The sequence below is a fragment of the Mycteria americana genome, chromosome 1 (assembly GCF_035582795.1).
Source record: "Mycteria americana isolate JAX WOST 10 ecotype Jacksonville Zoo and Gardens chromosome 1, USCA_MyAme_1.0, whole genome shotgun sequence".
Taxonomy (NCBI): domain Eukaryota; kingdom Metazoa; phylum Chordata; class Aves; order Ciconiiformes; family Ciconiidae; genus Mycteria; species Mycteria americana.
In genome coordinates this window covers 14,840,619-14,852,855 of record NC_134365.1, presented here as the reverse complement: position 1 = coordinate 14,852,855, position 12,237 = coordinate 14,840,619, and the positions used below count along the sequence as shown (strand labels likewise).

At 36.8% G+C, this 12,237-nt stretch overlaps 1 protein-coding gene across 8 annotated transcripts in view; it reads left to right on the top strand.

The window, feature by feature from the left end:
• The first annotated feature begins 315 nt into the window (after window positions 1-315).
• The window catches only part of ORC5 (origin recognition complex subunit 5), a 76,558-nt gene continuing 64,636 nt past the window's right edge, over window positions 316-12,237 (top strand). For 3 of the 8 annotated variants that reach the window (XM_075491615.1, XM_075491597.1, XM_075491558.1), the window contains exons 1-4: window positions 545-964; window positions 3,312-3,495; window positions 5,089-5,181; window positions 8,660-8,857. In XM_075491615.1, coding sequence (XP_075347730.1) covers window positions 3,385-3,495; window positions 5,089-5,181; window positions 8,660-8,857 — 402 coding nt within the window. In that variant the 5' untranslated portion in view covers window positions 545-964; window positions 3,312-3,384. Of the gene's footprint in view, window positions 382-542; window positions 965-3,311; window positions 3,496-3,697; window positions 3,823-5,088; window positions 5,182-8,659; window positions 8,858-12,237 lie in introns of those variants that run through there. The other 5 variants (XM_075491564.1, XM_075491586.1, XM_075491575.1 and 2 more) reach the window with 5 other exon arrangements.

Genomic DNA, 12,237 nt, shown 5'->3' with positions numbered 1-12,237 from the left:
GTAACATCCTCCTCTCCCTGGGGGAACTGCTGCCACGCGGCTTCTCACACAGAGCTCCAAAGACACCTCTGTCCAGAGACATGTGCTATACACGGCTCTCCCCGTGCTACAAAACACTGCCTCATCCCTGGAACTCCTCAACCGTCCGCCCGCCGCGGAACGGGCAGCAACCTCTCCTCACAACCGCACCGCCCTTCCCGCCCTTCCCCGCGCCGCCAGACACAGACTGGGTGCAGCCAGCTTCATGTCGCTACGGCGCATGCGTGCGGGCTCCGCGCCTGCGCACTGACGAGGGAAGGCGGGGTTGGGTGGTGGTGTGCGCATGTGCAGGAGGTGGCCGCGGGAGCTGGCGCGCGGATGCGGTGGGTGTGGAAAGCTGCGGTGAGCCGCCGAGCGGAGCGGTGTGGCTGGCTCGGCCCGGTCCGGCCCGGCCCGGGGAGGTGGGCGGCGGGAGGCCGATTTCTGGCACTTGGAGGAGGAGGGGAGTGAGGTGAAGGGGCCGGAATGCTCCTATCTGCATTCCGGTCGGGAATCGGGGCCGCGCGCGGGGGTGAAAGGCCTGGGGTCCTGGCCGCCTCTCGCCCTGCGTGCCGGGGTCAGAGTTGCCCCCTGGGCCGAGGCCCGCCCTCAGCCTCACAGACGCGTGGCTGTAGGAGCCCTTAGCCCGGGCTTCGCGGAGCGCGTCCGCGCAGCGGAGGCCGGGGGTCGTCATTCCCCCTCAGCCAAGGCACGGCTGTGCCGGCCGTGTCCTTGTGGGGCGAGGGTGCTTGTAGGGCCTAAGGGGAAGCAGAACGGTGTGAGTCCCTTCAGTTCTGTCAACTTTCATGATAAGCTGTAGAAAGACATGCTAAGCGTAGGTATTTTAGGACCAATGAACTGAGAGAAGTCCTTCTAAATCATCAAATCCAGCCACGAAATCTAACTTGTTATGCTTTTGGTATCCTTATGTTGACTCAACTGGAAAGTAAGTGTTTTTTGTCCTTCCTGATCTGGCTGGAGTCATACATACAACCTCTGTACAACCTTCCCCGGTCAGGAACATCCTGAATTCAAGCTTTGGCTAATGCTAGTCCTTGTGTCAGCATTGTTATTTAATCTAAATTAATTGTTTCATTAACATGTTGCTCTAAACATCCTTTCTCTTGTGAATGCTAGGATGGGATCCCATTGAAGATTAAGACACCTACATATAGTCAGTAGAGATGTAGGTTTTCATCCGGTGGCTTAAATGTGTTTAGTGCAAGTTGACGTGTGCTAGGGTGTTTGAGGAGCAAACAGGACTGGCAGATACAATGTGATCAACAGGTGATTCATGCTTTTCTGGCGTGCAGTTGGGTACCAGGGTGGAGAAGCTGAAGTACCTTAGGGCTTTAGATGCATTTAGGATACTGAGTCAAGCCCCGTTCTCATGTAGTCAGTGGAGCAAAAGAGCTGTCTTTTTTCTTAAATCCATGCAAACTTTTCAGCCTTTTCTAAAACTCTCCCTCCTTGTTTGTCCTCTGTTTTGGAGGCTGCTGTCTAAATGTTTTTCTTTTCATCCTTGATATTTATTCCTAGCTAATTTTTAGAGAGCAACCTTAATCAAGGTTGCATTCCATTTTTTGTATCTTCATTCCATTTTGAATAGATACCCGAATAGATAGAGCGGACAGGTGGGCAGATCCATTCAAAGCGGATCTTGCTGATCTGATAAAATGGGCCAAGACTATTTGTGTGATTGTCTGTATGGGAAATAATTTGCCTGATACATATAATTATGCATTTGTTTTCTCAATAGCTGCATTTGATTTCTCATACTTACTATGTGATTAGTTCAGTTTTACTTGTTCATTTTTCAAGTTGTTTCAGACTTACAGTTTCTTGATATCTAACTGTAGGTAGACCCTGTGAGGTGTGATATCATTACGTACAAATATGTGTAATTTAAAATACTGAATTTCATTGTACTGGCATTACTTCTGTTATCAGGGTTATCCTTTTTTTTCCTCATTAATTCCACTAATTTTTCTATTGATGATTCTACAATCCACATTTTTACTTCAGAAAACACTGAAGGTGAAATGTAAAAATAAAAGAAAAAATATTTCTTCAAATGTATTTATGGAAATACTTAATAGAGATTGGTCCTAAAACAAACTCTATTATAAAGTATTTCCATAAATACATTAGTATTTATGAACCTCCATGTAGCCCAATAGCTCCCCTGTCAGTGCAACCCAATATTGCTTTTTTTCTTCAGAACAGTTTGTTTTCCATTTCCCATGCTGTTTCTGGTCTCCTTCTGCTAACCTAATATTTTCTCATGTGGCATTGTACTTATGCCCTGCATAACATATTTGGCTGTAAATACTTATATTTAACTGTGTTTGGAGTGCTTTTTTAATTATCTTTGTCTTGATAACTCACAGATATTCCTATCTCCTGATGAGATATCTTTATTGTGCTGAATTTCCAAACTTTCTTTTTGGCTGTCAAGTTATGTTACATTTGACAAAGTCAGAATCCAGGTCTTGAGGTTACTTCAGTTCTGACTGTTGTCCTTGTCACTACAGACAAATGTACCATCTTTCCAGCAGTTTTAGAAACTGCAGAAGTCGTATCTTTGACTGAGGTATTTTTCCATATTCTGTCACTAAAATCCAGCCTTCCCAGTGTTTGGGCAATCAAGACTCTCAGTCTTCCTTGGCTAGTCCTTGTCTAAAAGGTAGACTGTGATTAATATTACAGCTCTATCTAACTGGTTTGGGCGCCTACTGTTTTTCAGGAGTATTTCCAATCTTTACCATCAGCTGGATTTTCTTCATATGCCTCTGCTGCATTTAAGCTGGGGTAAGCATTCCTGTTAACATCTGAAGAGCTATTATTTTGTCATCCTCGTCTTTCCTTATGCCCTACCTCTTCTCTGTTACTTATAAATCCCAGTTTATTGACTGTCCAGGGAGGTGATGATCTGTGATTAATCTACTTTCCTCATTTTATTCCCTTGCTACTTTTAAATGCACATAAAACCAGAACTAAATATGTATTTCTCCAGTTAACTAAACTATGACAATTCTTTGTTATATTGATTTGCTCATACCCTGTATGCCTTTCCATTTTTATTTGATTTTTTTGGATTCTGTCTGTTGTGAAAATGTCTATATAATGCCTTGCATAGTAGTGTTCGATTGTGATGAAATCTTTTAAGTCTATCATAATTATACCATTATCCAGAGCTAGAATGTCTGTTTAGATTTTTCTGCCAATTCCTGTTCATTTTCCTCCTTTATGTATATCACAGCAAATGATAATTAAAACCTTTTATTTTCCAGATCACTTTATTTCTTATCTCTGCACTGCAAAGGGGACATGCATGTTTAGGTGACTAACTACAGGGACATCAAAATGCCTAATCTCGAACATCCAGCGTACCCATCAGCTACACTGCTTCACTTGGAAAGTTTGGTGCCATGTCGAGAATCCCAAGTGTCCATGTTGCTGTCAATATTTGGAGAGGTAGTGCTTTTTATATTGTACGTTCGAATAGAACAAAGACATTCTGCTGTCTCAGAGGGGAGAACAGAAATTTAAGGGCATTTTTGTGATGTCATTATGAACAGACTTTGGTTGTCTCTTTGTTGGTTGTTTGGTTTTTTGTGATGTGGTTTTTTCTGTTGTTGTTGTTTTGTTACCCATCTTTAACATTAGGGTTTGGCAGATAGATTCTAGTAAGTTTGAAGGTTGAAAGCTGTTTTGCAGCTGGAAGGACCCAAACAAACAAGCTATTTGTGCCTTGCTGTCTCTGAAGCCTGATTTCTCCATGACTCTGTTCCATCTTTGCTGGTTAGTACCAGGAAGTGGGTCTGTATTCTTCCCTGGTCTAACGTTCTGTGGTTTGGTTTTTTTTTTTCCCCTCGGTGGCAGTATAGAAATTCTGTTTGATTTTGACCTGTTAATCTAATATCTGCATGTCCGAATTCTAAGTACATTAAATTGGTCTGATTCTTAGTAGTTCTGTTGCTGGCCATAATATTTGGAAATCACTGGCTTATTAATTGATTCTGTTACTGCTTGGCAAAACTGTGATAAAGAGTAATGGAGATTTTTACCTGCAAACTTAAAAGCAGTTGATATATCCATTTACATTCAGTTAACAAAATGGAAATTAGTATCTGTTTCTGGTTCTGCCTTTAATTATAGATAATAATAATGACATCAAATTACAGCATTTAAGTTTTATGTATTTATAACAAGCATAGTGGCAACAAGTCTTCTTAAAAAAAAAATAGATACTTAAATTCTCGTTAAATGTGCAGGTTAGAGTATCCGCATGTCTTGCACAAGAGTGCCTTCATCTTGGATTAATTGAATATTATTGTTTTTCATAAAAAGTGTTTGTCAAATTTATTTTTGTTTTCATTTTTTAAGTCAGTGTACAAGATTCTTAGAAATGAGAAAAACAAAAAATAAATAACCTGTTCAGAATGAAATAAAAAGAACAAGTTAATTATTTTCCTTGCATCTTGGAAAAAAAAATCCATGAAATATACAGCACCAGTACCATTCAATAAATAGAGGTATTATATCAAATATTGCCTTGTGAGAGAAGAGCGAGCTCCTTTACCATCTCCTCCACCAAACCATTTAATTCTTTTCTGTTTGGTGCTAATGGAAAGAAAAGCAGTTTGTAGCATTTGCAGAAGTTAGGACAGTGTAAAGCTTGCGATTTATGCTTGCCAAGATTTTGTTTCAGTTAGTTAACTAATCTGAATTAAGGGCTCACTGCTTTTCTCTCTTGATGTGTGGTTTTTTTGTTTGGTTTGTTTTGTTTTTCCCACGAAAAATGTATCCTCATGCTATAGCAGTTTCACTGGTAGCTTTATGTGATGCTTGATTCTTGGGACGTAGCCTCCCAGCATTTCAGTGAAGATGAAACATAAAACTTGATCACATTGATTCCATAATAATTGGCATATTTTATATTTAATGCCTCAGTTTAGAAGGTAACTTTTCTTTTGGAGGTGAACTTCATTGATAAATCTTTTATTTGTTGAATGAAAAAGAAGAAGAATTGAAACAGCAACAACTTTTTTCCCCCCCACCTCCTAGCGTCAGCAGTTTAGTTTTCCATCCATCTTTATCTACGGACATACATCTAGTGGAAAGACTTATGTGATGCAAACTCTTCTAAACACCTTACAGGTAAGAATGTTCACAGTGGGTATTGAATTTAGAATTTATTTGTAAGAGATGGTCCCTCAAACTAGCTTCTGCTTTCTCAAAATGGTTTGTTTCCTCAGCCATTTCTGCCTTCTTGATTCTTTTCCTCCACTTACTGTGTGATGAATGCATTGCTCTTCTCACTAGTCCACTTAGGATAAAATGAAGTCGTACATACCGAGATATAATATAAATAATAATAACTTTTCTAAGAAAGTTTAAAAAAGAAAAAAAGGAGCCAAATTTTGTTCAGCTTGTTCCCTTGACTTAACCTGAAATAGCTCCAGTGACAAGTAAGTATTCTTATGATGATTCCAGTTCAATCTGATTGTCACTTATAGAATACCTTTTTTGAATCGTCTTGTAATTCTCCTTTAAACTAATTTTACTTGTATATGAAAAGAGTGAGAGAGTATATGAAGAACAGTGAGAAGAATTTGCAGTAGTGGAATTTTGTTTTATTTGTTTTATGTTAACAAACTAATTTTAATTAAATTCAGTTGGATGTATATGATCTATTTAAATGTCAGCCTAAGAGCTTAAACTTAGTAAAGTTGTTAAAAGCATTCACAGCAAACATACAAGGTATACATGTTTGTTGAAAAAAAAAAAGTGAGTCTGAAATGGTGAAAATCACTGGCCGAATACCAGGCAACTGCCATTCTTTCTGATACCGATAGTTGTTTTTGCAGACTTGAGTTGAATGTTGTATTCATTGCAGTAAATTTGGTTAGTTCCAATCAGCCCTCTTATAGAAGCAGGAAAATCTGAAACTTTGAAAAAGAAACAGTAGAGGAGTTCAAAAATGTTGGAGCAATGTGCATAGGAACAATTGATTTAATTCCTGAACAATAAATTATTTTGCTTAATGAATCAGCTCTAAATGGGAAAAGTGTAGATACCTGTTTTTAGTATTATAGTTTCAGAACGTGTTTGAAAATATAAATTTTGTGCACTTCAATTTATTCTAGATCCTCCAAACACAGCTTGATATGCATGATAAGTTAAAAACCCTAAGAAACAGGATGCCATTCACAGTTTCTAATGTAATAAAATAAATTCTCCAGGTGTGTTTGCATTCACTAAGCTTGGCATTGCCAGGTCTTTTGCTGGTGGGATGGATCTTATTCTCCCATGCCAGTACTGTTGCTGTTTCCTCCTGTATGAGCATCACTTTGAGAAATGTTAGGACTGTATGTTCTTTTTCAGTTTTGCCATCTAACATAAACTTCCTTTGGATTCCTGCTCTTAAAAAGCAGTGTACGAGTAAGAAGGAAGTAGGTCAAGGAGGACTGATAAGGCAGATGATGTTGAAATACGTGAATTTGAAACTACTGAGAATTCATTATGCAGTTTTGAATTTGGAGCCTTACATTCCAAGGAAGCTGGGACTAGAAGCTCTCTTCCCCTCAATTTTTAAGGAAGAAAACTATCCCCCAGTGGAATGCTGTCCACTGGGGGATGAGTTATATCCTTGATGATTAATACTGGAGTTACTATATGTTACTAACCTGAAGTAGAACTTCGTCATGAATGGACTTATTTCAACTGCAAGAGCTGCAGGCAGAGAAACCTACTCTTTAAACAACATGTGAGAATCTGAACTACATAGTAGTGGGTCATTGTGGCTGAATGCATGTTTCTTAGAAGAATAGTTATCTTAAAGAATGGCGTAGAGAGGTATGGCCTTAAGTCCATTTCAGTCCTTCTCTGGTCAGTGCTGGCAGAAAGAAGACTTCTAAGCACTAGGTTCTTGCCACTTTTGTGGCCCTTCTTTTTCTGTTAGCAAATACGTATATTCATGCTAGTTTTATTCCTTGTTCTAATTTTTTCCAAAACATATTTTAAAGTCCTCCTAAGTTGAAGGGTGTCATCACAGAAATTTCCATCTAAACCTGTTAATGCCTATGTTTTTGTCAGTCACATTCTTCAGGGATTTAAATCCAATGACAGGTGCCTGCTTCTCACCTAAACCATAAATTTCCCCTTGTGTGTTCTCATAGCCCTGATAGTTTTGGCTTGTCCAGAGTGCACTTATCACATATCTGCAGGACTGGACTTTATGCAAAAATCCCCTTCATTAAAAATTCTGCAGAGGGAGAAAGGTGGTGGAAGACAGTGGTCATGATCCTCTTTCATGCATTAGCCTTTTGTGCAATGCTCTGAACACTGTGCTACCCACTTGCAACACATCCAAAGATGCGGTCAGACCCTGGAAAGGAATAGGATTTAAGCAGCAACTGTTTCTACAGAACTTCCTATTGCCAAGTATAGCTGTATCCTACATAATGTGGTGTTGTGGATCATATCTGAGGCACCCAGCTTTCCTTCTGCTGTGGAGATGCAGCACTTTGAAGAGGTGCTTTTGGAGATGTAGCCCCTTTCTTTTAATAGTGTTCAAAATCGTAAGAAAGCTTTTTATTACACGCTGTTTAGGTGGATTGCCAGCATATACCCACACTTTCCCACATCTCCTGAATCATACTGTGTTTTAAGTAGAAAGACTGGAATGAAGTACTTAGTTGGTTTGGTTGTGCTTTTTTTTTTTTTTGTTATAGACACACACATTCCTGTATCAGAAGTTTAATTTTGCAAGTAATGCATATGTATCCCAATGACTAATGTTTTCCAGAGGTTTTAATGTTCAGTGTAAAAAAGAGCATATGCCTTACCAGAGAGTATGGAGCTATGCAAATAATCTGTTTCTTAAAAATAGAGTTGCTAGAAAATTACCTTTTTTGCCTTATGCAGATTTGAATACTGGTACAGTTTTGTAGTCTATAGTGTCTTCCATTTATAGACAAATGACCTTAACTTTTCAATATTACTAAAATGGTACTTACAAGTAACATTTTATGGATTGCCATAAAATGTATCTCATACTCTGCTTTTTTCACATGCTCTTTGCTCTGAAAAGGTCTGGTTTTCTAAAAATGTTATGCACAAGCAGGCTGATTACATGTGTCTGATATAGAAGCTTACACTTTGTCATTTGTATGCAGTGAATGCCAAAAACATGCAGGGTAATTTTCGGGAGTGTGCTACTAGTTTACTTTCTTTGTAATATAAGTTTGAGAAGTTCCTGTTATCTAGACATTGTAATTTGTAATGGACTATTTTACAATACTGTAATGTGTTATGATTGTCTAACTTTTCTTGTAAGTAAATGCTATTTGGCTTTCTTTTTATGTATTGCTCACAATTTTTAAACACAGTTAGAAGATACACTGTGTGTTTTGTATGAGGATTCATCAGATCTGTCTTGACTTTGTGATATATAATATTTTGACTACGTACATAAGTAACCATTCTTTTTTGGCAAGGTTTTTTGGTTTATGGTCTATATTCTTTTGGCAAGGTGTGGTTTCTTTCATTGTCTCATCTGGGAGAGAAAACTGGTTCTGGAGTATTTACACTGAAAAAGCCAAATGAAGTTATATCTTTTTTTCATCCTCTTCAGCTTCCTCATGTGTTTGTGAACTGTGTGGAATACTTTACTTCACGACTTCTTTTAGAAGAAATTCTCATCCAGTTGCAAAGCTGTTCTTCTGAGACAAAACAGACTTCTCACGTGCCTTGTGATACTTTCAATGACTTTGTACGTCTGTTTAAACAAGCTGTTGTGAGTCGAGAGCTTCAAGATCAAACGTTATACATTGTAAGTAATTTAATTTTAATGTTCCAGTTTCATTTCTGTTAAGAGGGTGTGAGTAATTGTTATCGATAATTTATGTGAAATGTGTGCATTATAGAGCATTTTTCACAAAATTTCTGTGTGGACCTTATGCAGAATCTCTTGATAGTGGTTAGATTCTTTCTGTTGGTTTACTGGCTTTAGATGAGGTTCTGTATTTTTCCTAGTTTTAGAACTTTTTTCTACACAAAAACTGTATAGCATAACTAATAATGAACATAAATTATACTGCATATTTAAATTGGGTATGTAATTGTACTACAAAATCTTTAAATAGAGACAGCCTGTATTTGTTTTATAATTAGTAAGTCATGCTTATCTGTTTCCTTGTGAAGGAAAGGTGGGAAGGAGGACAGAAGCAAATTACAGAGCGCGCAAATGGCAAGAATTGGTTGGCTAGAATAGGTTCAAGTTAGAAGTTGCATTAAGGAACTGAAATGCATAATTTCCTCTGTAAAAGTGCTGTTGAGATCTTGTATCTTCAACTACACTTGTAGCCCTCAGACAAGAACTGTAGTTTTAAAATTAAAATGGAAAAAAAGACTGCAATGAAAAATTTGATGATACACTCAAGTGGAATAAACAGGCAGACAGCAGGAAAAATAATCAGAATTTAGATCACAGGAATGATTGAATCAATGTAGTACTAGAATGCTAGGGCTTGGGTTTTTTTTTTCTGTGATAAGCTTAACTACAGAAAGGAGTCAAAAATTGCAGACATCTGTAACAGCATTTATCGTGCCAAGAGATGAACATAGAAACAAATTTCAGGCATACAAGAGGTCTGAAGAAAAGACATAGACTCCTCAAAACTCCTTTTTTTTTTTTTCCTAGCACTCGCTTGGTTGAACAAAATCTATTATCTTAAAAATATGAATGCCATAGTATTAGTGATGTGTAACTGTATATATCCATTGTGGACCTGCAAAACATGGACTGAAATTTCAGCCCAGCATTAGGAATTAAGGGTTTTTTAAAATAGGTGAAATTGATTATTTAAGAAAACATGAAAGTGGTTCAAGATTGAAAGCTTAATGACCCCCGGTAATCACTCTGCATGTTTCTCACAGCAATCAACAGGCATACTGCTTTGTTTTTTTGCAGTCAAACAAGAAGTTCATAATTACACTGAACATTCTTCATTCCGTTTCACAGCCTATAGTTAAATAAGTTTTATTTCCATTTAAAAATACTTAACCACTGAGTTAAATAACTTCATATTACGTTTAGTGGAAACAGTACTATCTCATTGTTTCCTACAGCTCATGAGGTTAATAAATTTGATATACTTCTTAAAAATTGAATGAAGAAAAAATGCACCAGTACTTACAATAGATAAGAAGTTATACATAGATAATTCATTTTAATTTACCATCACAAAAGTGGTATTGGCATCCTTCAACAATTCCATAAGAACAAAATTTAGCACTAAAAATAACCTTTAGGGATTTTCACAAAATAATTTATATACTAAAATTTTACTTTCAGATTAATATTTGGATTAAAAATTGTTCTACATCAGTAAAGCATGCTTCATGTGTTATATGAAAATTAGAAAGTTCTTGAACAATGGTTATAGAAAACAAACCATTAAATACCTAGAAAGGTTCAATTGTATCACGTAAATAGTTGCTGAATCAGAAGAATTAAGTATTAAATTAGTATTTCAGTTCTGTTCTGCATGGGAACAGACAGGAATGGGGGAAGACAATTCATGTATGTTAACCTGTGTCATCTGGATTTATTGTAGAGTGGTTTAAATTGCGAGTGATGGAAGACCAGCATGCTGGTAACAAACTGGCAATGCTAATTTGTTCTATTTCATTTTGGTAGTAAATAGTGTAATATTTCAGCCCAATTAACTCAGAGCAAATTAAGATAAATGTTTACTTTCAAGCAAAGGAGTCTAAATGTTTCTCTTAACCCAAGCATGGGTGCTGAATGCTTGTGATTACTTATGAAAAATGAATTTATTCATTTTAACTACCTGAAAAATTGGAGCAGATATAACTTGTAGTCATTCATACGTTTACAATATTTAGCACTTTACAGAAGTAACAAGCTGCTGATTTTAATGTAAGTCAGTAGACAGTTCTAAAATGCATAGTTTTTTAAAAAAAGCTGAAGGGTGACAAATCTGTATTAAAACCAAAGAATAAGGCATGGATTTATAGGCCTGTGGGTAGGCTGTTCCTGTGAACCACTTGACGTATTCCACAAGCCAGGGTCACAGTATATTTTATCTGCTGTAAGTAGAAACTCTAGTTTGTTTCCCACTTACGTAAAAAATAAGATCTACTTAGGTCCACACCTTAAAGCTTTGTGTTTGGTAGCTGCAGGTCACTGGGTCTAATAAGCAGTGTTTTATTAGTAAAAATATGCAGCCTCTATTTGGTCAGTAACATAAAACAGTCTTCATTCCTGAAGCAATTTATTATATGAACCAAATGCTGATGTCGATATAAAATCATATGTTGTATTGTAGTTTTAAATAAATTCCCAAGAAGTGTGAGCTATTATTGCAGAGATACTGCTCTTTCATTTTTTTTTTTCCCATACGATGTGATTTTGAAATACTGTGTTCATAAAATGTTTCTTGGTTGTCCAAATAAAATTCTTTTTCTTACTGTGGGCAACAGAAATGATAGATGTCTTAATATTTTGGTGTGGGGAGGAAATGTAAAAGGGTAGAAAAATATAATTTTCTAGGGACCTATAGTTTCTCTTTCAACAGCAGTAATTCAAAAGAAGTAATGAACTTCAGAATTTAGATCTATATTGTGAGTAGTAAATAAAACACACAAAAAAAGTGTTTCTATTATCTTTTTTCATTTCTGTCAAGATTTTAAGTGTACTGGGAATACAATTTTTTTTTGCCAAAGGATAACCATGTATGTTTTCATGCTCCTATTTTTTTTTCTCTAGGCTCCAAAACGTTAGTTGTTTATAGATAAAGTGTTTCCCGTTTAAGCTGTACATATGCTACATATCTGTTACTGCTATGTGATGTTTGCATACAATACAATAAATCCTGTAAATTTCTAGGCTGCAAACTATGCGAGAAAAGTTTCTCTCAAAATTCAGTTTTGTGAATTCCAGATGATAGCTAACTTTCTGAAAATATCAGCTCTTATTTGTTTCTGAAAAACAATTTCATACTGGGAAAAGATAGCTCTCCTACAAGTAATCATGTTGATATAGTGCTACAGTACTACATATAATTTTTAAATATAAGAAGAATTTTGGACAAAAATTGAGGTTTCAATGGTTCTTAATGATATCATGACTTTGTCAGTGATATTCTTGACCGGTATACTTATGTTTTAATTCTCACTGCCATAAGG